The sequence below is a fragment of the Mustelus asterias genome, unplaced genomic scaffold (assembly GCF_964213995.1).
Source record: "Mustelus asterias unplaced genomic scaffold, sMusAst1.hap1.1 HAP1_SCAFFOLD_835, whole genome shotgun sequence".
In the NCBI taxonomy this organism is placed as follows: domain Eukaryota; kingdom Metazoa; phylum Chordata; class Chondrichthyes; order Carcharhiniformes; family Triakidae; genus Mustelus; species Mustelus asterias.
The window spans coordinates 43,739-70,182 of record NW_027590781.1 but is presented as its reverse complement, the minus strand read 5'-3'; the positions used below and the strand labels follow the sequence as shown (position 1 = coordinate 70,182).

Below are 26,444 nucleotides of genomic sequence, written 5' to 3'. Positions count from 1 at the left end.
GAATCTGTGGAATTCTTTACTGCAGAGGGTTTCAGAGGCTGAGTCTTTAAGTCTGTTCAAGACTGAGATAGACAGATTTTTAATCGGTCAGGGAGTCAAGGGTTATGGAGATAAGGCAGGAAAGTGGGGCTGAGGATTATATCAGATCAGCCAGGATCTCATTGAATAGTGAAGCAGACTCGATGGGCCGAAAGGCCTACTCCTGCTCATTAAAACATAGACACTAGAAGCAGGAGTAGCCAATCGGCCCTTTGAGCCTGCTCCGTCATTCATTATGATCATGGCTAATCTTAAATTCAATATCCTGATAGCCCCTCCCTCATCATATTCTTTGATCCCTTCAGCCCCAAGAGCTATATCTAATTTCTTCTTGAAATCACACACCGTTTTGGCCTCAACGACTTTCTGTGGTAGTGAATTCCACACATTCACCACTCTTTGGGTGAAGAAATTTCTCCTCACCTCAGTCCTAAAAGGTTTACCTCTTTGTAATAAGTCTGCAGAGCCAGACGTTCCTTCACCAAAATCCCTTTATTTACAAACTCTAACAGCAGTAAGCAGCAAGCTAACAGTCCTCCTCCAGAGATGCCAAAAGAACTGACACTCCCGGTTAAATACAAGGCAAACTCTCCCTGATTGGCCCATCAATTGGATCCTTAATCAGGGAGTTCATATTCCAATAGGCCAACGTCATTGGCCTGATTGACGTCATTACACCCTTATCCTCAAACTATGATCCCATAGCCTTCTGGTCTTCTGGGTAGCACAAGAGGGCCTCAGCCATGTCAATCTGAGTTTGTTTAACTTGCTCTATTTACAGGGAGATTGATTAACAATGTTAGATACCTGGCACAACATGAGTGATCGCAGTGAAGTTAAAGAAAATGTTATCTATTAAGTAAATCCACTGGCCAGCCTGCCCCTATTTACACTGACATTACTGGAAAGTTATTCATTAATCAACCTGAAGGTCTCAGTGGAAAACTAGCCAGTGGAGGGATTGGAATGGGACTGGTCAGGATTGCTTCTTTGAGCCTCTTTGTCTTTCTTGTGAGTGCCTCACAAGGTAAGTAAACTCTGCAAATCAAATGAACAGGAAGACAAGTGTTTCATAGAGCCATGAAGGTTTACAGCATGGAAAGAGGCCCTTCGGCACAACTTGTCCATGCCACCCAGTTTTTACCACTAAGCTCGTCCCTTTTGCCCGCATTTGGCCCATAGCCCTCGAGACCCATCTTACCCATTTAGCTGTCGAAATGCTTTTAAAAGACAAACTTGTATGCATGGTGGCACAGTGGTTAGCACTGCTGCCTCACAGTGCCAGGGACCTTAGTTCGATTCCCGGCTTGTTTGCAGGGTAAATGTATGGGGTTACGGGGATAGGCCCTGGATGGGATTGTGGTCAATGCAGAATCGATGGGCCGAATGGCCTCCTTCTACACTGTAGGAATTCTATGATTTCTGTGATCTATACCATTCACCTTGAACATCCCATGTGGGAGCGAGTACTGCGGTTTCAGAACTCTCAGGGTAACGTCTCCTGATTGGAGTTTTTTTTCGGAAATTTTATATATTGACCTCCCCCTCATTCAGTTCCAATCCCATTCGTCAAGTGGGAACATCTTCTCTCCGTCCACTCGATCAAAACCTTCCTTAATTTTAAAGCCCTTTTATCAGTTCATCCCTCAGCCTTCTCTTTTCCAGACAAGATTGCCTCAGTCTGCTCAATCCTTTCTCATATTTATAATCTTTCGGTAAATCTTTTCGAATTACTGGTTGTGAGATTTCCAAACTCCCTCTCAGCTCAGAAAAACTGCCTCCTGATAATGTAACAACCGAGTATTCCTATCCCTCGGTAAACAATCCCCAGCCTCACCCATCCCCTCAGAGAATGCCCTCCATCCTCCCTCCATATCCCTCAGAAATCTCCCTCCGTATCCCTCAGAAAACTCCCTCCCTCCACGCAGAATGTGCAGACTCCACACAGACAGTGACCCAAGCTGGGAATCAAACCTGGGTCTCTGGCGCTGTGAGGCAGCAGTGCTAACCTTTGTGCCACCATGCCATCCTATGCCTGTGTGCCTATGTATGTGTGTGTTTGTCCGTGAGCATGTGGGTGTACCAGTACGTAGTTGCGAGCAAGTCTGTGCACGTGTTTGCATGTGCGTGCGTGCGTGTGTGAGTGCGTGCGTGTGTGTGTGTTGGGATGGCAGTGGCTTGTCCGTGTGTTGTTGCGTGCGTGTACTTATGTGTGTGCATGATTTTGTATGTGTGTGGGGGAGCAGTGGGCATTGCAGAATGTAGCCGTGTGTGTGTGTTTTTGTGTGTGCAGTGAGTATGCGTGTCTGTGTGAGCGAGTGCATCCTTAGGGTAAGATTAGGGCCAGTAAAGGACAGTAGTGGGAAGTTGTGCGTGGAGCCTGAAGAGGTAGGAGAGGCTCTAAATGAATATTTTTCGTCAGTATTCACGCAGGAAAAAGACAATGTTGTCGAGGAGAATAGAGAGATACAGGCTATTGGACGAGACGGGATTGAGGTTAATAAGGAGGAGGTGTTAGCAATTCTGGAAAGTGTGAAAATAGATAAGTCCCCTGGGCCGGATGAGATTTATCCTAGGATTCTCTGGGAGGCTAGGGAGGAGATTGCAGAGCCTTTGGCTTTGATCTTTATGTCATCATTGTCTACAAGAATAGTGCCAGAAGACTGGAGGATAGCAAATGTTGTCCCCTTGGTCAAGAAGGGGAGTAGAGACAACCCTGGTAATTATAGACCGGTGAGCCTTACTTCTGTTGTGGGCAAAGTTTTGGAAAGGATTATAAGAGATAGGATTTATAATCATCCAGAAAGGAATAATTTGATTAGGGATAGTCAGCACGGTTTTGTGAAGGGTAGGTCGTGCCTCACAAACCTTATTGAGTTCTTTGAGAAGGTGACCAAAGAGGTGGGTGAGGGTAAAGCAGTTGATGTGGTGTATCTGGATTTCAGTAAAGCATTTGATGAGGTTCCCTACGGTAAGCTATTGCAGAACATAAGAACATAAGAACATAAGAAATAGGAGCAGGAGTAGGCCATCTAGCCCCTCGAGCCTGCCCCACCATTCAATAAGATCATGGCTGATCTGACGTGGATCAGTACCACTTACGCGCCTGATACCCATAACCCTTAATTCCCTTACCGATCAGGAATCCATCCATCCGCGCTTTAAACATATTCAGCGAGGTAGCCTCCACCACCTCAGTGGGCAGAGAATTCCAGAGATTCACCACCCTCTGGGAGAAGAAGTTCCTCCTCAACTCTGTCTTAAACCGACCCCCCTTTATTTTGAGGCTGTGTCCTCTAGTTTTAACTTCCTTACTAAGTGGAAAGAATCTCTCCGCCTCCACCCTATCCAGCCCCCGCATTATCTTATAAGTCTCCATAAGATCCCCCCTCATCCTTCTAAACTCCAACGAGTACAAACCCAATCTCCTCAGCCTCTCCTCATAATCCAAACCCCTCATCTCCGGTATCAACCTGGTGAACCTTCTCTGCACTCCCTCCAATGCCAATATATCCTTCCTCATATAAGGGGACCAATACTGCACACAGTATTCCAGCTGCGGCCTCACCAATGCCCTGTACAGGTGCATCAAGACATCCCTGCTTTTATATTCTATCCCCCTTGCAATATAGGCCAACATCCCATTTGCCTTCTTGATCACCTGTTGTACCTGCAGACTGGGCTTTTGCGTCTCATGCACAAGGACCCCCAGGTCCCTTTGCACGGTAGCATGTTTTAATTTGTTTCCATTGAGATAGTAATCCCATTTGTTATTATTTCCTCCAAAGTGTATAACGAAGGATACAGACACATAGGATTGAGGGTGATTTAGCGGTTTGGATCAGGAATTAGCTAGCTGTAAGAGACAGAGGGTGGTGGTTGATGGGAAATGTTCATCCTGGAGTTCAGTTACTAGTGGTGTACCACAAGGATCTGTTTTGGGGCCACCGCTGTTTGTCATTTTCATAAATGACCTGGATGAGGGCGTAGAAGGATGGGTTAGTAAATTTGCGGATGACACTAAAGTCAGTGGAGTTGTGGACAGTGTGGAAGGTTGTTGCAGGTTACAGAGGGACATAGATAAGCTGCAGAGCTGGTCTGAGAGGTGGCAAATGGAGTTCAATGCGGAAAAGTGTGAGGTGATTCACTTTGGAAGGAGTAACAGGATTACAGAGTACTGGGCGAATGGTAAGGGGGAGGTCATGCCTCACTAACCTGGTGGAGTTTTTTGAAGAAGTGACCAGAATGGTTGACGAGGGAAGGGCCGTGGATGTCGTCTATATGGACTTTAGTAAAGCGTTTGACAAAGTCCCTCATGGTAGGCTGGTGAAAAAGGTTGGATCTCATGGGATAAAGGGGGAGGTGGCTAGATGGGTGGAGAACTGGCTTGGTCACAGAAGACAGAGGGTGGTAGTGGAAGGGTCTTTTTCCCGGCTGGAGGCCTGTGACTAGTGGTGTTCCGCAGGGCTCTGTATTGGGACCTCTGCTGTTTGTGATTTATATAAACGATCTGGAAGAAGGTGTAACTGGGGTGATCAGTAAGTTTGCAGACGACACAAAATTGGCAGGACTTGCAGATAGTGAGGAGCATTGTCAGAAGCTACAGAAGGATTATAGATAGGCTGGAAATTTGGGCAAAGAAATGGCAGATGGAGTTCAATCCTGATAAATGCGAAGTGATGCATTTTGGTAGAAATAATGTAGGGAGGAGCTATACGATAAATGGCAGAACCATAAAGGGTGTAGATACGCAGAGGGACCTGGGTGTGCAAGTCCACAGATCCTTGAAGGTGACGTCACAGGTGGAGAAGGTGGTGAAGAAGGCACATGGCATGCTTGCCTTTATAGGACGGGGCATAGAGTATAAAAGTTGGGGTCTGATGTTGCAGATGTATAGAACGTTGGTTCGGCCGCATTTGGAATACTGCGTCCAGTTCTGGTCGCCACACTACCAGAAGGACATGGAGGCTTTGGAGAGAGTACAGAGGAGGTTTACCAGGATGTTGCCTGGTATGGAGGGGCTGAGTTATGAGGAGAGATTGGGTAAACTGGGGTTGTTCTCCCTGGAAAGACGGAGGATGAGGGGAGACTTAATAGAGGTGTATAAAATTATGAAAGGCATAGATAGGGTGAACGGTGGGAACCTTTTCCCCAGGTCGGTGGTGACGTTCACGAGGGGTCATAGGTTCAAGGTGAAGGGGGGGAGGTTTAACACAGATATCAGAAGGAAATATTTTACACAGAGGGTGGTGGGGGCCTGGAATGCGCTGCCAGGCAAGGTGGTGGAGGCGGACACACTGGGAACGTTTAAGACTTATCTAGATAGCCATATGAACGGAGTGGGAATGGAGGGATACAAAAGAATGGTCTAGTTTGGACCAGGGAGCGGCACGGGCTTGGAGGGCCGAAGGGCCTGTTCCTGTGCTGTATTGTTCTTTGTTCTTTGTAAGATACTTGGTAGTGTGGATGAGCAGAGAGATCTCGGTGCCCATGTGCATAGATCCCTGAAAGTTGGCACCCAGGTTGATAGGGTTGTTAGGAAGGCGTACGGAGTGTTAGCTTTTATTGGTAGAGGGATTGAGTTTCGGAGCCAGGAGGTCATGCTGCAACTGTACAAAACTCTGGTGCGGCCGCACTTGGAGTATTGCGTACAGTTCTGTTCGCCGCATTATCGGAAGGATGTGGAAGCATTGGAAAGGATGCAGAGGAGATTTACCAGGATGTTGCCTGGTATGGTGGGAAGGTCTTATGAGGAAAGGCTGAGGGACTTGAGGTTGTTTTCGTTTGAGAGAAGAAGGTTAAGATGTGACTTAATAGAGGCATACAAGAGGATTAGATAGGGTGGATAGTGAGAGCCTTTTTCCTTGGATGGTGATGGCTAACACAAGGGGACATAGCTTTAAATTGAGGGGTGAGAGATATAGGACAGATGTCAGAGGTAGGTTCTTCACTCAGAGAGTAGTAAGGGCGTGGAATGCCCTGCCTGCAGCAGTAGTGGACTCGCCAACATTCAGGGCATTTAAATGGTCATTGGATAAACGTATGGATGATATTGGAACAGTGTAGGTTAGATGGGCTTTAGATTGGTTTCACTGGTCGGCTCAACATCGAGGGCCGAAGGGCCTGTTCTGCGCTGTCATGTTCTATGTTCTATGTTCTATGTTATGGTTGTGTCTCTGTATACATGTGCGGCTGTGTCAGTGTGCAAGTGCTTGCGTGTGCATGTGCATGACGCTTGTCCACCTGCACATCTGCCCTATTCTTGCCCTGTGCTCCTCAGTAACACGTTACCAGGTGAGATTGCCTCTGAATGGAAATCCAATTCTTTTTTTTATTCTTTCGTGGGACGTGGGCGTCGCTGGCTGGCCAGCATTTATTGCCCATCCCTAGTTGCCCGGGGGAGTTGAGAGTCAACCAGTTGTGAGTCTGGAATCACATGTTGACCAGACCGGGTAAGGACAGCAGATTTCCTTCCCTAAAAGACATGAGTGAACCAGATGGGTTTTTCCGACAATCGACAATGGTTTCGTGGTCATCAATAGATTCCTAATTCTGGATATTTTTTAAAAATTGAATTCAAATTCCACCATCTGCCGTGGCGGGATTCAAACCCGGGTCCCCAGAATGTAAGCTGAGTTTCTGGATTAATAGTCCAGGGATAACACCACTTTGAGACTGAACGGGGCTGAATTCCTGAGATTATTATCATTTACTGTCTGCTTCTTACTCCGATTTCCAGATGAAAATGAAAACAGTGGCACCAGTTGTGATCCCAATGTTACCATCAGCGGAGGGACAATCACGCTGTCTCAAGGTGGGGCTGTCGGGAGCATCCTAAAGTATGTTTGTCCCTTCGGCTTTTACCCCTATCCCGTTTCTAGCCGGACCTGTAGGGCAAACGGCCAATGGAGTTTAATGAGAAGTTCTCCGCGGCAAATTATTCGGAATGCTGGATGCAGAGGTGAGATTCCCCATTTTATTTTCCCAGCCATTCTCACTACGTTATGGAAAAGACAGAATATTTGCTTTATACTATTGCATAGGGTGAGGTGAGAGTGACTGCCCTGGACATCAAGGTAGCATTTGACCGAGTGTGGCTTCACAGAGCCCTAGCAAAACTGGAGTCAATGGGAATTGGGGGGAAAACTCTCCACTGGTTGGAGCCATACCTGGCACAAAGGAAGATGGTTGTGTTGGTTGGAGGTCAATCATCTCAGTCCCAGGACATCACTGCGGGAGTCCCACAGGGTTAGTGTCCTAGACCCAACCATCTTCAGCTGCTTCATCAATGACCTTCCTTCCATCACTAGGTCAGAAGTGGGGATGTTTGCTGATGACTGCACAATGTTCAGTATCATTCGCAACTGCTCAGATAGTGGAGCAGCCCATGTCCAAAGTGCAGTAAGACCTGGAGAATAGCCAGGCTTGGGCTGACAAGTGGCACGTAACATTCGCGGCTCACAAGTTCCAGACGATGGCCATCTCCAAAAAGCGAGGGACTAACCAGTGCGCTGCATGGTGGCACAGTGGGTTAGCACTGCTGCCTCACAGTGCCAAAGACCCAGGTTTGATTCCAGGCTTGGGTCACTGTCTGTGCAGAGTCTGCACATTCTCCCTCGTGTCTGTGTGGGTTTCCTCCGGGTGCTCCGGTTTCTTCCCACAGTCCGAAAGACGTGCTGGTTAGGGTGCATTGGCCATGCTAAATTCTCCCTCAGTGTACCCGAACAGGCGCCGGAGTGTGGCAACTAAGGAATTTTCACAGTAGCTTCATTGCGTTGTTAATGTAAGCCTACTTGTGATACTAATAAATAAACTTAATTTTCCCTTGACATTACCATCGATGAATCCCCTACGTTCAAAACTCTCAGTGTTACCATTGACCAGAAACTGAACTGGAATCACCACATAAATATTTGGCTCCAGAAGCAGGTCAGAGGCTGGGAGTCCTGCAGTGAGTAATTCATCTCCTTATTCCCCAAAGCCTGTCCAACATCTAGAAGATGCAAGTCAGGAGTGTAATAGAATACTCTCCACTTGCCTGGATGGGTGCAGCTCTAACAATACTCAAGAAGTGTGACATGTTCTCACGCAAAGCAGCCCACTTGTATAGGCATCCCTTCCAGTAACATTCACTCTGTCCACCACCAATGAAGTGACAGCCATGTGTACCATCTACAAGGTGCATTACACCAAGGCTACTTTAGCAGCGCCTTCCAAACCCATGAGAGGTTCGTAGAATCGCTACAGTACAGAAGGAGGGCATTTGGCCCATCGAGCCTGCATCGACATCAATCCCACCCAGGCCCTATCCCCGTGTTTACCCTGCTAATCTCCCTGACAGTAAGGGGCAATCAACCTAACCCGTACATCTTTGGAGTGTGGGAGGAAACTGGAGTATGTAGAGGAAACCACACAGACATAGGGAGAATGTGCAGGCTCAGCACAGACAGCTACCCGTGGCCGGAATTGAACCCGGTTCCTAGGCACTGCGGGGGAAGCAGTGCTAACCACTGTGCCACCATGCCGCCCATAGTATGGGTATGGAAAAACCCTTTCTATTTATGACTGAGGTCATAGGAGAATGATATGAGATGGTCACTAAATGATCAAATTAAGAATTTAGAAATAATTGATTTGTGCAGGGAGTGCTGAGAATTTGATACTTGTTGCCTGGGTGAGGCGCGTTCTCTCTGCGTCTGCATGGACTTGCTTAACAGGAGGTTTGAGTTGGGCATGTGGTCGTTGGAGTGGGCAGAGACTGGTGTGGAACACCAATATCGATCTGTCCCTGAGCTGCACATCCTATGTCAATCATTTTCAAGAGCTACTTTATTTACAGCCTTCAAGTGCCCAGCACCTTTAATCGAGGAAGGAGCATTCTTTCCAAAGCGTGCCTCATATTCCGCGGGAGACTCTGTCAGTTACGAGTGTGCTGATGGATACAAACTGCTGGGTTCGGAGAGCAGAACCTGCCTGATTAACGGGAGGTGGAACGGGACCACGGCCGTGTGCGAGGATGGATGTGAGTAACGTTAGCTCGCAAGAGCGAAGCTGCCTCTGAACGCTGAGGACTAATTCAGGAGGCATGTTGTCTGTGCACTCTGGGCTTGAGTGACATTGCTGTCAAGATCGCTGTGAACAAGTGCTATTGTCAGACCAGGCAAGGGGAAAGTGCGTGGTTAATAAGGCTCTCCGACATATATTCTGCTCCATCAATGAAATGTATGCAATGGGCTTAGAGTTCTTGCATTTGCAGGGAACATACAAGCTAAACACACTGCAGATCGCCCATCTCTTATATATTTGTTGCTTTACGAGCTGATCACATGATTTGATGGTGTTGTCATGAGGGTGCGTGCTCAGGCTGAGGTTTGACTTTCAGTTTAGCATTGTGAAGCAGAGCAAAGAGCAGCTCTTCAATAAAACCTTAATTTGAATCCGCGTGTGCAAACCAAGTCTTTTCTTTGTCCATTAAAACCCACAATCCCTAACATTAGGACATTAGACCATTCCAGTTTTAAATCCCTTTGTAACAACATGAGAACAGATACCTGTACAAAAAAGACGGGTGGCACTTGAATCCCAGGGGGACCAATATCCTGGCAGGAAGGTTGGCTAAGGCTACTGGGGAGACTTTAAACTAGAAAGGTTGGGGGGAGAGAATCGTGATGAGGGGACTGAGAGCGAGGAGGTTAGCCCGCAAATAGAGAAGGACTGTAGACAGTGTAAGAGGGAGAATAGACGGGTGATGGAGAAGGGGAGAGTTCAGATCAAAGGTTTGAGATGTGTCTATTTTAATGCCAGGAGTGTAGTGAATAAAGTGGATGAGCTTAGAGTGTGGATCGATGCTTGGAAGTGTGATGTGGTGGCCATTACGGAGACTTGGGGACAGGGACAGGACTGGGTACTTCAGGTGCCGGGTTTCAGATGTTTCAGAAAGGACAGAGAGGGAGGCAAAAGAGGGGGGGGAGTGGCACTGCTGATCAGGGATAGTGTCAGAGCTGTAGAGAAGGTGGAAGCCGTGGAGGGATTGTCTACGGAGTCTCTGTGGGTGGAAGTTCGGAGGGGGAAGGGGTCGATAACTTTGCTGGGTGTTTTCTACAGGCCGCCCAATAGTAACAGGGATGTTGAGGAGCAGATAGGGAAACAGATCCTGGAGAGATGTAGTAATAACAGGCTTGTCGTGATGGGAGACTTTAATTTCCCAAACATTGATTGGAATATCCCTCGGGTAAGGGGTTTGGATGGGGAGGAGTTTGTGAGGTGTGTTCAGGAGGTTTCCTGACACAGCATGTGGATAAGCCTACAAGAGGAGAGGCTGTACTCGATCTGGTACTGGCTAATGAGCCTGGACAGGTGTCGGATCTCTCAGTGGGGGAGCATCTTGGGGATAGTGATCATAACTCTATCTCCTTTACGCTAGCATTGGAAAGAGATAGAATCAGGCAAGCTAGGAAAGTGTTTATCTGGAGTAATGGGAAATATGAAGCCATCAAGCAGGAGATTAGAGGCATAAATTGGAAGGAGGTATTCTCGAGGAAAAGTACCGAAGTAAGGTGGCAGATTTTCAAGAAATGTTTGTCTGGAGTTCTGCATGACAACGTTCCGATGAGACAGGGAGGTTTTGGTAGGTTACGGGAACTGTGGTGCACGAAAGCTGCGCTGAACCTAGTCAAAAAGAAAAGGAAAGCATACAAAAGGTTCAGAGAGCTAGGCGATGATAGGGATCTAGATGGGTATACGGCTTGTAGGAAGGGACTTAAGAAAGAAATTAGGAGAGCCAGAAGGGGTCACGAGAAGGCCTTGGCACGTAAGATTAAGGAGAACCCTAAGGCGTTCTATAAATATGTGAAGAGTAAAAGGATGAGATGTGAAGGAATAGGACCTATAAAATGTGAAGGTGAGAGAATCTGTACAGAACCGGAAGAAATAGCAGAGGTGCTTAATAAATATTTTACCTCGGTATTCACGGTGGAAAAAGACCTGGTTGGTTGCACTACAGGATTGAGGTGGACTGAAAAGATTGAGTATGTGGACATTAAGAAAGAGGATGTGTTGGAAATTTTGAATAACATCAAGATAGATAAGTCGTCGGGACTGGATGGGATGTACCCCAGGTTAGTGTGGGAGGTGAGGGAAGAGATTGCAGAGCCTCTGGCAATGATCTTTGCATCGTTGATGGAGACGGGAGAGGTTTCGGAGGGTTGGAGGATTGCGGATGTGGTTCCTATATTCAAGAAAGGGGATAGGGATAGCCCAGGAAATTACCGATCGGTGAGTCTAACCTCAGTGGTTGGTAAATTGATGGAGAAGATCCTGAGGGACTGGATTTATGAACATTTAGAGAAGTTTAGTATGCTCAAAAGTAGTCAGCATGGCTTTGTCAAAGGCAAATCGTGCCTTACGAGCCTGGTGGAGTTAATTGAAAATGTGACTAAACTCATTGACGACGGAAAAGCGGTAGATGTGGTTTACATGGACTTCAGCAAGGCGCTCGATAAGGTCCCCCATGCAAGACTTCTTGAGAAAGTGAGAGGGTATGGGATCCAAGGGGCTGTTGCCTTGTGGATCCAGAACTGGCTTGCCTGTAGAAGGCAGAGAGTGGTTGTAGATGGGTCTTTTTCTGAATGGAGGTCGGTCACCAGTGGAGTGCCCCAGGCGTCTGTTCTGGGATCCTTGCTCTTTGTCATTTTCATAAATGACCTGGATGAGGAAGTGGAGGGGTGGAGTTTGCCGACAACACGAAGGTTGGTGGTGTTGTGGATAGCTTGGAGGGATGTCAGAAGCTGCAGCGTGACATAGATAGGATGCAAGACTCGACGGAGAAGTGGCAGATGGACTTCAACCTGCATTAATGTGTAGTGGCCCATTTTGGCAGGTCAAATGGGATGAAGGAGTATAATATCAAGGGTAAGACTCTAAGCAGGGTAGAGGATCAGAAGGACCTTGGGGTCCGGGTCCATAGGACTCTTAAATCGGCCTCGCAGGTAGAGGAGATGGTTAAGAAGGCGTATGTTGTGCTGGCCTTCATCAATCGAGGGATTGAGTTTAGGAGTTGGGAGATAATGATGCAGCTATATAAGACCCTCGTCAGACCCCACTTGGAGTACTGTGCTCAGTTCTGGTCGCCTCATTACAGGAGGGATGTGGAAATTATTGAAAGGGTGCAGAGAAGATTAACCAAGATGTTGCCTGGATTGGTTGGCATGCCTTATGAGGATAGGTTGAGGGAGCTCGGTCTTTTCTCCTTGGAGAGACGAAGGATGAGAGGTGACCTGATAGAGGTGTACAAGATGTTGAGAGGTATAGATCGGGTGGATTCTCGGAGGCTTTTTCCCAGGGCTGAAATGGCTACTACGAGAGGACACAGGTTTAAGGTGCTGGGGAGTAGGTACAGAGGAGATGTCAGGGGTACGTTTTTCACTCAGAGGGTGGTGGGTGAGTGGAATCGGCTGCCGTCAGTGGTGGTGGAGGCAAACTCGATAGGGACTTTTAAGAGACTTCTGGATGAGTACATGGGACTTAATAGGATGGAGGGTTATTGGTAAGCCTATATATAAGCCTAGGTAGGTAGGGACATGACCGGCGCAACTTGTGGGCCGAAGGGCCTGTTTGTGCTGCATTATTTCTATGTTCTAAAAGCTGCCAATGAACCTTTCTGACATTGAGAAATAGCCATTATAATGGTGAAGTCAGGTTGTTTTTGTTTTTAATTTATTTTCAAATTTACTATTAACCTCCTTTTCACGTTCTCTTTTTTTAGCCAGCTTTCCCTCCGGACTTTCGCAATCTGTCTTCCTCTCTCTTTATTTTATCTTTCTGTGAGTGATTTGACTTTGATTGATATTTTCCTCTAGAACACTGCACCGCCTCATTCACAACCCTTCACCCGGCTTGCTTAAGAAGTTGCACAATTATTTGTCCTGTTCACTCAGATTGCATCATGATATGGAAATATATCGGCCATTCTCTCACTGTCACTGGGTCGAAATCCTGCAACACCATCCCTAACAGCACTGTGGGTGTACCTACGCCACGTGGACTGCAACGGTTCAGGAAGGCAGCTCCCCACCGCCTCCTCGAGGGCAACTAGGGATGGGCAAGAATTGCTAGCCTAGCCCACACTCAGGATATAAATATAAATGGGCTGTGTGATATATATTGGAGCTCTGTGATGGACATTGGAGCTGGGTGATGGATATTGGAGCTGTGTGATATATATTGGAGCTGTGTGATATATATTGGAGCTGTGATGGATATTGGAGCTGTGTGATGGATATTGGAACTGTGTGATGGATATTGGAGCTGTGTGATGGATATTGGAACTGTGTGATGGATATTGGAGCTGTGTGATGGATATTGGAGCTGTGTGATATATATTGGAGCTGTGTGATGGAAATTGGAGCTGTGTGATGGATATTGGAGCTGTGTGATGGATATTGGAGCTGTGTGATGGATATTGGAGCTGTGTGATATATATTGGAGCTGTGTGATGGATATTGGAGCTGTGTGATATATATTGGAGCTGTGTGATGGATATTGGAGCTGTGTGATATATATTGGAGCTGTGTGATGGATATTGGAGCTGTGTGATGGATATTGGAGCTATGTGATATATATTGGAGCTGTGTGATGGATATTGGAGCTGTGTGATATATATTGGAGCTGTGTGATGGATATTGGAGCTGTGTGATGGATATTGGAGCTATGTGATATATATTGGAGCTGTGTGATATATATTGGAGCTGTGTGATATATATTGGAGTGTGTGATGGATATTGGAGCTGTGTGATATATATTGGAGCTGTGTGATGGATATTGGAGCTGTGTGATATATATTGGAGCTGTGTGATGGATATTGGAGCTGTGTGATATATATTGGAGCTGTGTGATGGATATTCGAGTTGTGTGATGGATATTGGGGCTGTGTGATGGATATTGGAGCTATGTGATGGATATTGGAGCTGTGTGATGGATATTGGAGTTGTGTGCTGGATGTCAGAGCTGTGTGCTGGGTGTCGGAGCTGTGCTGGGTGTCGGAGCTGTGGGATGGATGTCGGAGCTGTGGGATGGATGTCGGAGCTGTGGGATGGATGTCGGAGCTGTGGGATGGATTCAGAGCTGTGTGCTGGATATTGGAGCCGTCTGATACATATCGGAACTGTGTGATGTATATGAGCTGTGTGATATATATGAGCTGTGTGATATACATTCGCGCTATCTAATGTACATTGGATCTGTTCAGTGTATTTTTGTGCTGTGTAATCTAAGTTTGATTTCTGGGGGATTTAATTGATGCGATAATCTCCTTTCTGCTCTCAGTGGACACCTGTCCTAATCCCGGAATTCCAGCAGGAAGTGTGAAATCCGGGACTAACTACGGCACGGATGATAAAGTCAGATATATTTGCCTCGACAATCTTGTTCTGATTGGTTCGAAGGAGAGAATCTGCCAGGAGACTGGCGAATGGAGTGGATCGGAGCCCACCTGTCAGCGTGAGTGGTGCAGTCCTTTCTCGGTAAAGGTTACAAATGTGGAAGCTCAACTGGAGCTTTCAATAGTTGACATTGATAGTTATTTACTTGTTGCATTAACAGAATGAAGATACAGAGGAGACATGACCATGCTTTCACTAGCTTTAGAATCAGTTAACACAACACATGCCTGGCTGGTTTTTCCACATGCTCCCCCCTTCTTTCCATTTTCTCGTGGGATGTGGGTGTCACTGGTAAGATCAGCACTTGTTGCCCTTGAACTGAGTGGCTTGCCAGAGGGCAGTTAAAAACCATTGTTGTGGGGGCTGGAGTCACACATAGACCAGACCTGATAAGGACAGCAGATTTAGATGGGTTTTACTTTAACGGAATTTAAATTCCACCAGCTGGGATTTGAACCCGTGTCCCCAGAGTATTAGCCTGGGCCTCTGGATTACTAGTATTGGTGACATTAACTCTACCACCATCTCGACCTCGTCTTGTAGATTTGAGGTTATCCAAAACTCTGCAGCCAGTGTCTCAACTCTCAGCAGGTTCTGTTCCCCTATCACCTTCCCCTGTGCATGGTGATGTACACTGGCATTGTGGTCTGTGCAGACTTGATGGGCTGAATGGCCTCCTTCTGCACAGCAGGGATTCAATGATTCTATGACAGCCAGTGGAGGTGGTGGAAGCAGGCACATTAGCAACGTTCAGGGTGTATCTTGATAGATACATGAACGGAAGGTGAACAGAGGGATATAAACCACATATCAGCACAGGCTTGGTGGGCTGTGCTGTATTGTTCTTTATTCCACCCCTCTGCACCTTGTTTTGTTCCTTTAGGTCACCTGAACCAATATTGTTGAATGTGCCTCGGTGTTATACTTTATGAATACTCCTGTGAAGCATCTCGGGCAATTCCATTGTGTTAAAGGTGCTATATAAATATATGTATGTTGTTGATCTCATTGAATGGTGGGAGGGGCAGGAGGGGCTGAATGGTCTCCTCTTGTTCTTATCTTTCTCTTGGCTTTGTTTTAATTTGACATCTCTGATTTCAGACAAGCATTCCTTTGACTTGCCAGAGGAAGTGGCTTCTCATTTTTCTGCCTCCTTTTCACGCATTCTGAGTGAGTCCAGTCTGGCGAAGGAAAAGGGTGAGTGATTCTATTTGGCTCTCGATGTTTCATTGCAGGCGTAGTGAACTGCAAGTCTTGATGTTTTAACCCTTGCTGGGAGAGACTACTGCCAGGATGAAGCCCCTCCGTCTATTGTCTTAGAGTGATCAGGGCCAAAAGGTTGCTAGGAGTATCCAAGCCTGAACGTAGCAAAGGGTGAGGGTTTCAGACGGGCGATATCTGACTTTCATCTGGCAGTTTAGAGAAGTGCAACATGACTTGGGTGTCATGGTGGAACAGTCGCTGAAGGTTGGCATGCAGGTCAGCAGGCGGTGAGGAAAGCTAACGGCATGCTGGCCTTCATAGCAAGAGGATTTGAGTATAGGAGTAAGGAGTCTTGCTGCAGTTATACAGGGCCTTGATGAGGCCACAGCTTAAGTATTGTGTGTGATTTTGACCTCCTAGTCTGAGGAAGGACATCCTTGCTATTGAGGGAGTCCAGCAAAGGTTCACCAGACTGATTCCCGGAACGGCAGGACTGACATAAAAAGAGATTGACTGGGTTTGAACTCATTGGAATTTAGAAGAATGGGAGGGCATCTCATAGAAACATATAAAATCCTAATGGCACCTGACAGGCTCGATGCGGGAAGAATGTTCCCGATGTTGGGGAAGTCCAGAACTAGGGGTCACAGTCGAAGGATAAGGGGTAACCCACTCAGGACTGAGATTGGAAGAACTTTTTCACTGAGAGAGCTGTGAACCTGTGGAATTCTCTACCACAGAAAGCTGTCAGGGCCGATTCGTTAGAGATGTTCAAGAGGGAACTGGATGTGGCCCTTGCGGCTAAAGGGATCAAGGAGTATGGAGAGAAAGCGGGAGTGGGATACTGAAAGCGCATGATCAGCCATGATCATAGTGAATGATGGTGCAGGCTCGAAGGGCCGAATGGTCTACTCCTGCACCTATTTTCTATGTTTCTATATTTCTCTCCCTCTGCCCGGCAGCAGCCTGAGATAAAGCCAGTCTGAAGCAAAGTCACGTCTGATTCTGTTGAGTTTCCGACCCCATGTTATTCACATTAAGACTCCCGATTTCCACCTCTGTAACATTGATCAACTTCACCCCACCTCCCTCCCCCCCACCCCATCGACTGCTGAAACCCCCACTCGGGGAATTCTAAGGAAATTCGGCATGTCCGCTACGACTCTAACCAATTTTTACAGATGCACAATGGAAAGCATCCTTTCAGGATGTATCACAGCTTGGTCTGGCTCCTGGTCTGACCAAGACCACAGGAAACGACAAAAGGTTGCGAACGTAGCCCAGTCCATCACGCAAACCAGCCTCCCACCCATTGACTCCTTGTCTTTTCCCATAACAATCTCGAATCTAAATTATGATTGCTGCCTGTAAAATGCTCCCCCACTGAGAGGAGAACTGTCCCTCTCTTGTAGGACCCTCCACGTACTGGCTTAAAAAGTTCTTCTGGAGTTCCGCTCCCTCTAGTAGGGAGGGAACAAAGGAATGGGGTGGATACTGAGAGATCCATTCTTTCTCTAGTAATGTTGCCTCTACTGGCATGATGACCTTGGTGAATACCCTGCAGTGTAAGTGACCCATTGGGTGGGTTCTGCTAGTGTGATGTATTTATACATTGAATGGAGTAAATATTATGAAGGAATCTAAGCTTGATCTGATAAACGTTTCTTAGATTCCTCAGGTTCCATTGGCCGGAAGCTTGATCTGGGGCAAGGTCAGAAACTTCACATTTATATTATCTTGGATGTTTCTGGAAGCATTAAGAAAGTGGAATTTTACAACGCCATATCTGCTCTGACCTCCTTTATTGACATGGTAAGAAAGAGCCTAGCATGTGAGAATAGAATGGAATGGAATGGAATAGAATCCCTGCAGTGCAGAAGGAGTAAGGGTTTTAACAACACCAGGTTAAAGTCCAACAGGTTTATTTGGTAGCAAATACCATTAGCTTTCGGAGCTGCTGCTCCTTCGTCAGATGGAGTGGAAATCTGCTCTCAAACAGGGCACAGAGACACAAAATCAAGTTACAGAATACTGATTAGAATGCGAATCTCTACAACCAACCAGGTCTTAAAGATACAGACAATGTGAGTGGAGGGAGCATTAAGCACAGGTTAAAGAGATGTGTATTGGCTCCAGACAGGACAGCCAGTGAGATTCTGTGAGATTCTGGTGCAGAAGGAGGCCATTTGGCCCATTGAGTCTGCACCGACAACAGTCCCACCCAGGCCCTATTCCCATAACCTCACCTATTCACCCTGCTAATCTGGCTGACACTAAGGGGCAATTTAGCATGGCCAATCAACCCAACCCACACATCGTTAGACTGTGGGAGGAAACCGGAGCACCCGGAGGAATCCCATGCAGACACAGGGAGAATGTGCAAACTCCACACAGACAGTGACCCGAGGCTGGAATTGAACCTGGGTCCCTGGCGCTGTGAGGTAACAGTGCCAACCACTGTGCCACCGTTGTGGGGTCCCATTTGCAGGATCATACTGTGCACAAATTAGTCCTACCAACAAACCACCCTTGATGGCCAGCCTATAACCTTACAGCTAGCCAGACTTGGCATTAGGAAGCAACTTGATCACAGAATCTCAGACAGGTTGCATCAAGTGCTCCCCACTAGCCAGGAGGTTTGTTGCTTGATGTTCATTGGACAACTGGAAGAATTGGGTTTGAACCTTCGCTCAATGGGTAGCATGCGTGCCTGAGTCAAAAGACCCTGGGTTCGACATTGACACTCCCACTGCAGTGCTGAGGGAGTACTTCACTTTAGAAGGTGCTGTCTTTCAGGTGAGACGTTTACCCTGGTGTCCTGGTCAATAGTCATCCCTCAATTAACATTGCAAATGTAAGATTATCTGGTCATTATCTAAGTTGCTGTTCCTTTGGAAGCTTGCTGCATGCAAACTCAGCTGCTGCATCTCAAACAGTGTCTAAGTTCTGGGAATGCTGTAAAACATGATGGAAATGAAATTCTATCCCTCTCAAAGGTACTCACCGGAGAGGCAAGATGTGAGTGTCACTGGCTAGGCCATGCCCATGCCCCAGAGAAGGCGGTAGTGAGCCACCTTCTTGAACAGCTGTGGTGTAGGTACACCCACAGTGCTGTTAGTGAGGGACCTCCAAGATTCTGATCCAGTGAAGGAACGGCGATATATTTCCAAGTCAGGATGGTGTGCAGCTTGGAGGGAAACATCCAGGTGGCGGTGTTTCCCATGTATCCCTTGCCCTTGTCCTTCTGGATGGCCAAGTTTGGAAGGTGCTGTCTAAGGAGCCTGGGTGAGTTGCTGCAGTGCATCTTGTAGATGGTACACACGGCTGCCACTGTGCGTTAGCGGTGGAAGAGGTGAATGTTTGTGGATGGGGTGTCAATTAAGTGGGGCTATTTTGTCTGGATGGTGTCGAGCTTCTTGAGTGTTGTTGGAGCTGCACCCATCCAGGCAAGTGGGGAGTATTCCATCACACTCCTGACTTGTGCCTTGTAGATGGTGGACAAGCTGCTGTTGAGTAAATGACATTGTGCTACTGCAGAAAGGGACGACCTTGAGCCAGATAGTTTGGGCGGCACAGTGGTTAGCACTGCTGCCTCACAGTGCTAGAGACCCGGGCTCGATTCCAGGCTCGGGTGACTGTCTGTGTGGAGTCTCCCCGTGTAAGGCGGATTAGCAGGATAAATATGTGGGGTTACAAGAATAAGGCCTGGGTGGGATTGTGATCGGTGCTGACTCGAAGGGCTGAATGGCCTCCTTCTGCACTGTAGGGATTCTATGAAAGTCAAATGATAACAATAACCAGAGGGGCTGCTTTTAGCAGTGTTGACTGAGGATTAGGTATTGACCAGGACACGAGGAATAATTCTCCTGCTTTTCTTTGAAACAGTATCATAGGATGTCTTTGCGTTATCTCAGAGGGCAGGTGGGCCTTTAATTTTGTGCCTCATTCAAAAGAGTCCCTCAGTACTGCAAACTGAGAGGGCCCAGCCTTAGGCTACAGGTTCAAGTCTCTGTCCAGAGGCTGATTGATGGGCTAAATGGTTGATACTCACTCCTCTTGTTCTAGTTTTCTGAGAGTTGAAGGTTTTCCAGCTATTGGATCTTTAGGGAAATCAATTTCCTCTCCTCAACTTTCACAGATGAGTCGGTTTGAGGTTGTGATCCTTTACGGAGTGGTGACCTTTGGCTCTCGATCTCAAATAATCATCAATATCGGTCACCTTGAATCAGGTTTCCCAGATTACGTTGCCAGTGCGCTGATGGATCTCAAGTATGAAGGTAGGCAAATATTCTCCATCATTTATCCAATGGCACAGTGGTTAGCACTGCTATCTCACAGCGTCAGGGACCTGGGTTCAATCCCCGTCAGTCTTCACATTCTCCCCGTGTCTGCATGGGTTTCCTCCGGGTGCTCTGGTTTCCTCCCATAGTTCGAAAAGACGTGCTGGTTAGGTGCATTGACCATGCTAAATTCTCCCTCAGTGTACCCAAACGGGCGCCGGAGTGTGGCGACTCTGGGATTTTCACAGTAACTTCATTGCAGTGTCAATATAATGTGACAATAATAAATAAACTTTACACTTCTATTGTCCGTTTTCTAATCCCTCGATGACCTCGCCCTTTCCCTATCTCTCCCAGGCCCCTGCAACTCTCCAAGAGATCTGCGCTCTCCTGTAATTCTGGCTTCTTGAGCATCCCTGAATCTAATTATAGAATTATAGAATCCCTAAGTGCAGAAGGAAGCCATTTGGCCCATCGACCACAATCCCACTCAGGCCCTATTCCCGTAACCCCTCATATTTACCCTGCTAGTCCCCCTGACACTAAGATCAATTTAGCATGGCCAATCAACCTAACCCACATATCTTTGGACAGTGGGAGGAAACCGGAGCACCTGGAGGAAACCCATGCAGACACGGGGAGAACGTGCAAACTCCACACAGACAGTGACCCAAGCCGGGAATTGAACCCAGGTCCCTGGTGCTGTGAGGCAGCAGTGCTAACTAATCGCACTACCATTGGCAGCCGTGCCTTCAACTGCCTAGGCCCCAAGCTCTGGAATTCACATCCTAACCCTCTCCCCACCCCTTCCTCCTTTAAGACACCTTTTAAAGTCCAACTCTTTCACTGAGCTTTTGTTCATCTGACCTAATGTCTCCTTTTGTGGCTCGGTATCATATTTGGTTTAATACTCACTCCTTGGAGTCTCCTTGGGGTTTGACTAAAGTATTAAATAGTCAGGTGAGAGACAAAGAACAAAGAAAAGTACAGCACAGGAACAGGCCCTTCGGCCCTCCAAGCCTGCACCGATCATGATGCCTGCCTAAACTAAAACCGTACGCACTTACAGAGCCAATTTCCATCCATTCCCATCCCATTTATTCATCTAAAAGCTCCTTAAATGCTGTAGCTGTTCCCACCACCTCCCCGGGCAGCGCGTTCCAGACATTCACCACCTTCTGTGTAAAAAGATTTGCCTCGCACATCTCCTCTAAACTTTTCCCCACGCACCTTAAATCTATGTCCCCGAGTACTTGACTTTTCTACCCAAGGAAAGAGCATCTGACTGTCCACTCTGTCCATGCCACTCATCATCTTGTAAACCTCTATCAGGTCACCCCACAACGTCCGTCGTTCCAGTGAGAACAAACGGAGTTTATCCAACCTCTCCTCATAGCTAAAACCCTCCAGACAAGACAACATCCTGGTAAACCTCTTCTGTACCCTCTCCAAAACCTCCACAGCCTTCTGGTGCTTTGTGGATTTTTAAAAAATGTCGGCTGGAATTCTCAGGATGCTCTCGTGGCGAGTTTCTCCAGTCCCGCTGGCGTGGGGTGACGTCAATTCAATTCCCATCGACAGCGGTGGCACCAGAAAATCCAGCCACAAGCAAACATTGCATCACCTCCCACCGGCGGGAAGCACACAGCTGAGAGGTTGGAGAATCTCACCTGTAATTCTTTTGTTCCACAGTCCTCTCAAGTCTTGCTCCTCTGCTGAAACACGTTTTATCAAGGGCTGTCACCTGTTTATCTCTCAGGGGAGAGGGGAGGAGGCCATTCAGCCCACTATAGGAATGGGTCATGGCTGACCTGTCCCACAATTCCATTGGTCGCCTTGTTTCAGTACCTTTTCAGTCTCTCACCCAGTGAAAACCGACCATTCTGGTTTTGACGTTTCCAATTAATTCCTAGGTTTCCAGAAACCTGTCTCCCTATTGTGACAAAGTTCTTCTCGATCCCACCCCCTTATTTTTTTAAAATTCTTTTGTGGTATGTAGGAATCAAAAGCATTTGATGCCCTGAGGCAAGGTTAACAGTCACAGAATCACTGCAGTGGAGAGGGAGGCCATTTTGCCCATCGAGCCTACACAGACAACAATCCCACCCAGGCCCTATCCCTGTAATCCCCCACAATTTACCCTACTGACACTACTGCCCCTGACACTAAGGGGCAATTTAGCATGGCCAAACAACCTAACCCGCACATCTTTGGAGGAAACCAGAGCACCCGGAGGAAACCCACGCAGACACGAGGAGAACATGCAAACTCCATGCAGACAATGACCCAAGGTTGGAATTGAACCTGAGTCCCTGGCGCTGCGAGGCAGCAGTGCTAACCACTGTGCCGCCAATGATTTGTTCTATTTTTTCAGTTAATGGCCTTATATCCAAAGTTTAAAGTTTTTATTTATTAGCCACAAAGTAAGGCATACATTAACACTGCAATGAAGTTACTGTGAAATACCACGAGTCGCTACACTCCTGCGCCTGTTCGGGTCAATCCATCTAACCAGCACATCTTTCAGACTGTGGGAGGAAACCCACGCAGACACAGGGAGAATGTTCAAACTCCAACAGACAGCCACCCGAGGCCGGAATTGAACCATGATTCCTGGCACTGTGAGGCAGCAGTGCTAACCATTGTGCCGCCGTGTCACCCAGTCAACTACATTGCTGTGGATCTGGTGTCATATGTAGGCCAGACCGGGTAAAGATGGGCAGATTTCCTTCCTTAAAAGTGCAGTAGTGAACCAGGTATGTTCTTTGCAACAATTACTGATGTCTCCATGTTCACCTTTACTTATGAGCTTTCAGGATTTGATTTAATTCCAGATTTTATTAATTGAATCTAAAATTCGACTAGTTGTGGGATTCGAACCCATGTCCCCAAAGCATTAGTTTGGGTCTCTGGATTACTAATCCAGTGATGTTACCATCACCCCACCATCTCTGCACCGTGAAACACTGTTCGCTATCCTGCATTAAATGTTAGCTGCCACTTGTCCACCCAAAGGTGAAGGCGAATCAGCTGAAACTCTGACACCGGTAGGATCTAAACCTGCTCCCCGTCCTCAGTGACTGGAACTTTAACTCAATTCACTCGGACATGCTACCACGAAGACTCAGCTCCAATTTTGAGGGTGAGCCCCTCTTCTCCCTATAACACCCCCATTTGGAGTCTTATCTGAGAGGCGGCACCTCTGATTGTGCTGCACCCCCTGAGTTATTCACCGGAAGAGTGGGCCTGGCTTCAATAGAACAGTGCAGCACAGGAACAGGCCTTTCGGCCCACTATGTTATGCTGAACATGAAGCCAGATTAAACTAATCCCTTTTGTCTGCCCTTGCTCCTTGGTCTATTCCTTGCATATTCATGTGCTTATCTAAAAGCCCCTTAAACGCCACTATCATATCTGCCTCCACCACTACCCCCGCCAGCTTATTCCAGACACCTACCACTCTGTGTGTAAAAAACCTGCCCCTCACATCTCCTTTGAGCTTTCCCCCTTCATAGAATCCTAACAGTGCAGAAGGAGGCCAGTTTGGCCCATCGAGCCTGCACCGACTCTCTGATAGAGTATCTTACCCAGGCCGAGCCCTGCCCTATCCCTGTAACTGATTTATTTACCCCACTAATTCCCCCCCTAACCTACTCATCTTTGGACACTAAGGGGCAATTTAGCATGGCCAATCCACCTAATTTACACATCTTTGGACGGTGGGAAGAAACCAGAATACCCGGAGGAAACCCATGCAGACATGGGGAGAACGTGCAAACCATTGTGCCACCTTAAGTGCCACGTCAGTGTTAGACGTGTCAACTCAAGATTCTGAAGGGGCTAAACAAGGTCAAATTTAGATTGGGAGCCCAGCGATGTTCCGTCCTGGAAAGGCATTGACTAATGAACCCTTTCCCTTAGACGTCGTAATTGACAACAACACAGGAACAAACATGACCGGAGCTTTGAAAACTGTTTATGAGATGATGAGTTTTCAGAAGGCGTCAATGAAGAACAGGCAGTTAGCGTGGATCGAGGTGCGACATGCCATCATGATCTTCACGGACGGTGAGTGGTACCATTAACCCTCGCTTGGTGACCCACTTCCACCTCTGGGGCACTGTATAGAACATAGAACAGTACAGCACAGTACAGGCCCTTCAGCCCTCGATGTTGTGCCGAGCTTAGTCCGAAACCAAGATCAAGCTATCCCACTCCCTATCATCCTGGTGTGCTCCATGTGCCTATCCAATAACCGCTTGAAAGTTCCTAAAGTGTCCGACTCCACTATCACAGCAGGCAGTCCATTTCACACCCCAACCACTCTCCGAGTAAAGAACCTACCTCGGGCATCCCTCCTATATCTCCCTCCATGAACCTTATAGTTATGCCCCCTAGTAACAGCTACATCCACCTGAGGAAATACTCTCTGAACGTCCACTCTATCCCCCTCATCATCTTATAAACCTCTATTAAGTCGCCTCTCATCCTCCTCCGCTCTAAAGAGAAAAGCCCTAGCTCCCTCAACCTTTCCTCATAAGACCTACCCTCCAAACCAGGCAGCATCCTGGTAAATCTCCTCTGCACTCTCTCCAATGCTTCCACATCCTTCTTATAGTAAGGTGACCAGAACTGCACACAATATTCCAAATGTGGTCTCACCAAGGTCCTGTACAGTTGCAGCATAACCCCACGGCTCTTAAACTCAAACCCCCTGTTAATAAACGCTGACACACTATAGGCCTTCTTCACGGCTCCATCCACTTGATTGGCAACCTTCAGAAATCTGTGGAAATGAACCCAAGATCTCTCTGTTCCTCCACATTCCTCAGAACCCTGCCGTTGACCCTGTAATCCGCATTCAAATTTGTCCTACCAAAATGAATCACCTCGCATTATCAGGGTTAAACTCCATCTGCCATTTTTCAGCCCAGCTTTGCATCCTATCAATGTCTCTTTGCAGCCTACAACAGCCCTCCACCTCATCCACTACTCCACCAATCTTGGTGTCATCAGCAAATTTACTGACCCACCCTTCAGCCCCCTCCTCCAAGTCATTGATAAAAATCACAAATAGCAGAGGATCCAGCACTGGTCCCTGTGGTACACCGCTGGTAACTGGTCTTCAGTCTGAAAATTTTCCATCCACCACCACCCTCTGTCTTCTATGAGATAGCCAGTTACTTATCCAATCGGCCAAATTTCCCTCTATCCCACACCTCCTTACTTTCATCACGAGCCGACCATGGGGAACCTTATCAAACGCCTTACTAAAATCCATGTATACGACATCAACTGCTCTACCTTCATCTACACACTTAGTTACCTCCTCAAAGAATTCAATCAAATTTGTGAGGCAAGACTTACCCTTCGCGAATCCGTGTTGACTATCCCGGATTAAGCTGCATCTTTCCAAATGCTTATAAATCCTATCCCTCAGGACCTTTTCCATTAACTTACTGACCACCGAAGTAAGACTAACCGGCCTATAATTACCAGGGTCATTCCTATTTCCTTTCTTGAACAGAGGAACAACATTTGCCACTCTCCAGTCCTCTGGCACTATCCCCGTGGACAGTGAGGACCCAAAGATCAAAGCCAAAGGCTCTGCAATCTCATCCCTTGCCTCCCAAAGAATCCTAGGATATATCCCATCTGGCCCAGGGGACTTATCGACCCTCAGGTTTTTCAAAATTGCTAATACATCTTCCCTCAGAACATCTACCTCCTCCAGCATATCAGCCTGTATCACACTCTCATCCTCAAAAACATGGCCCCTCTCCTTGGTGAACACTGAAGAAAAGTATTCATTCATCACCTCTCCTATCTCTTCTGACTCCATGCACAAGTTCCCACTACTATCCTTGACCGGCCCTAACCTCACCTGGTCATTCTTATATTTCTCACATAAGAGTAAAAAGCCTTGGGGTTTTCCTTGATCCGACCCGCCCAGGACTTCTCTTGAAAGGAGTGGCGACCACTAAGCTAAGTAACTATAAGAACTATTTGCAGAGAATGATAAGGATGCTACCCTGACTCCAGTTCCTAGACTGCCTGGGAGAGCCCCGCCCCAGGATTCGCCAGCTTCGGCCCGATTGGCCAAAGGGGCCACATGACCCTCTGGAGCCCCGCCCCCAAAGGGCTTGCTAACTTTTTACATCGTCTATTCGCAAAACCCCATCCCTGGCGATGTCTCCTCAACTAAACATAAGAACACAAGAACATTAAGAGCAGGAGTATGCCATAAGACCATAAAACATAGGAGCAGAATTAGGCCACTCGGCCCATCGAGTCTGCTCGGCCATTAAATCATGGCTGATATTTTTCTCATCCCCATTCTCCTGCCTTTTCCCCATAACCCCTGATCCCCTTATTAATGAAGAACCTATCTATCACTATCTTAAAGACACTCAGTGACCTGGCCTCCACAGCCTTCTGTGGCAAAGAGTTCCACAGATTCACCACTCTCTGGCTGAAGAAATTC

General features: G+C 47.3%; 1 protein-coding gene across 1 annotated transcript in view; it reads left to right on the top strand.

Annotated features, from left to right (window-relative positions):
• Positions 1-945: 945 nt before the first annotated feature.
• LOC144487485 (complement factor B-like) overlaps positions 946-26,444 on the top strand; it is a 50,850-nt gene continuing 25,351 nt past the window's right edge. Inside the window, exons 1-8 of the mRNA XM_078205579.1 lie at positions 946-1,066; positions 6,779-7,000; positions 8,879-9,061; positions 14,362-14,535; positions 15,579-15,674; positions 17,350-17,492; positions 19,819-19,957; positions 23,882-24,028. Coding sequence (XP_078061705.1) covers positions 1,006-1,066; positions 6,779-7,000; positions 8,879-9,061; positions 14,362-14,535; positions 15,579-15,674; positions 17,350-17,492; positions 19,819-19,957; positions 23,882-24,028 — 1,165 coding nt within the window. The 5' untranslated portion in view covers positions 946-1,005. The remainder of the gene's footprint in view (positions 1,067-6,778; positions 7,001-8,878; positions 9,062-14,361; positions 14,536-15,578; positions 15,675-17,349; positions 17,493-19,818; positions 19,958-23,881; positions 24,029-26,444) is intronic.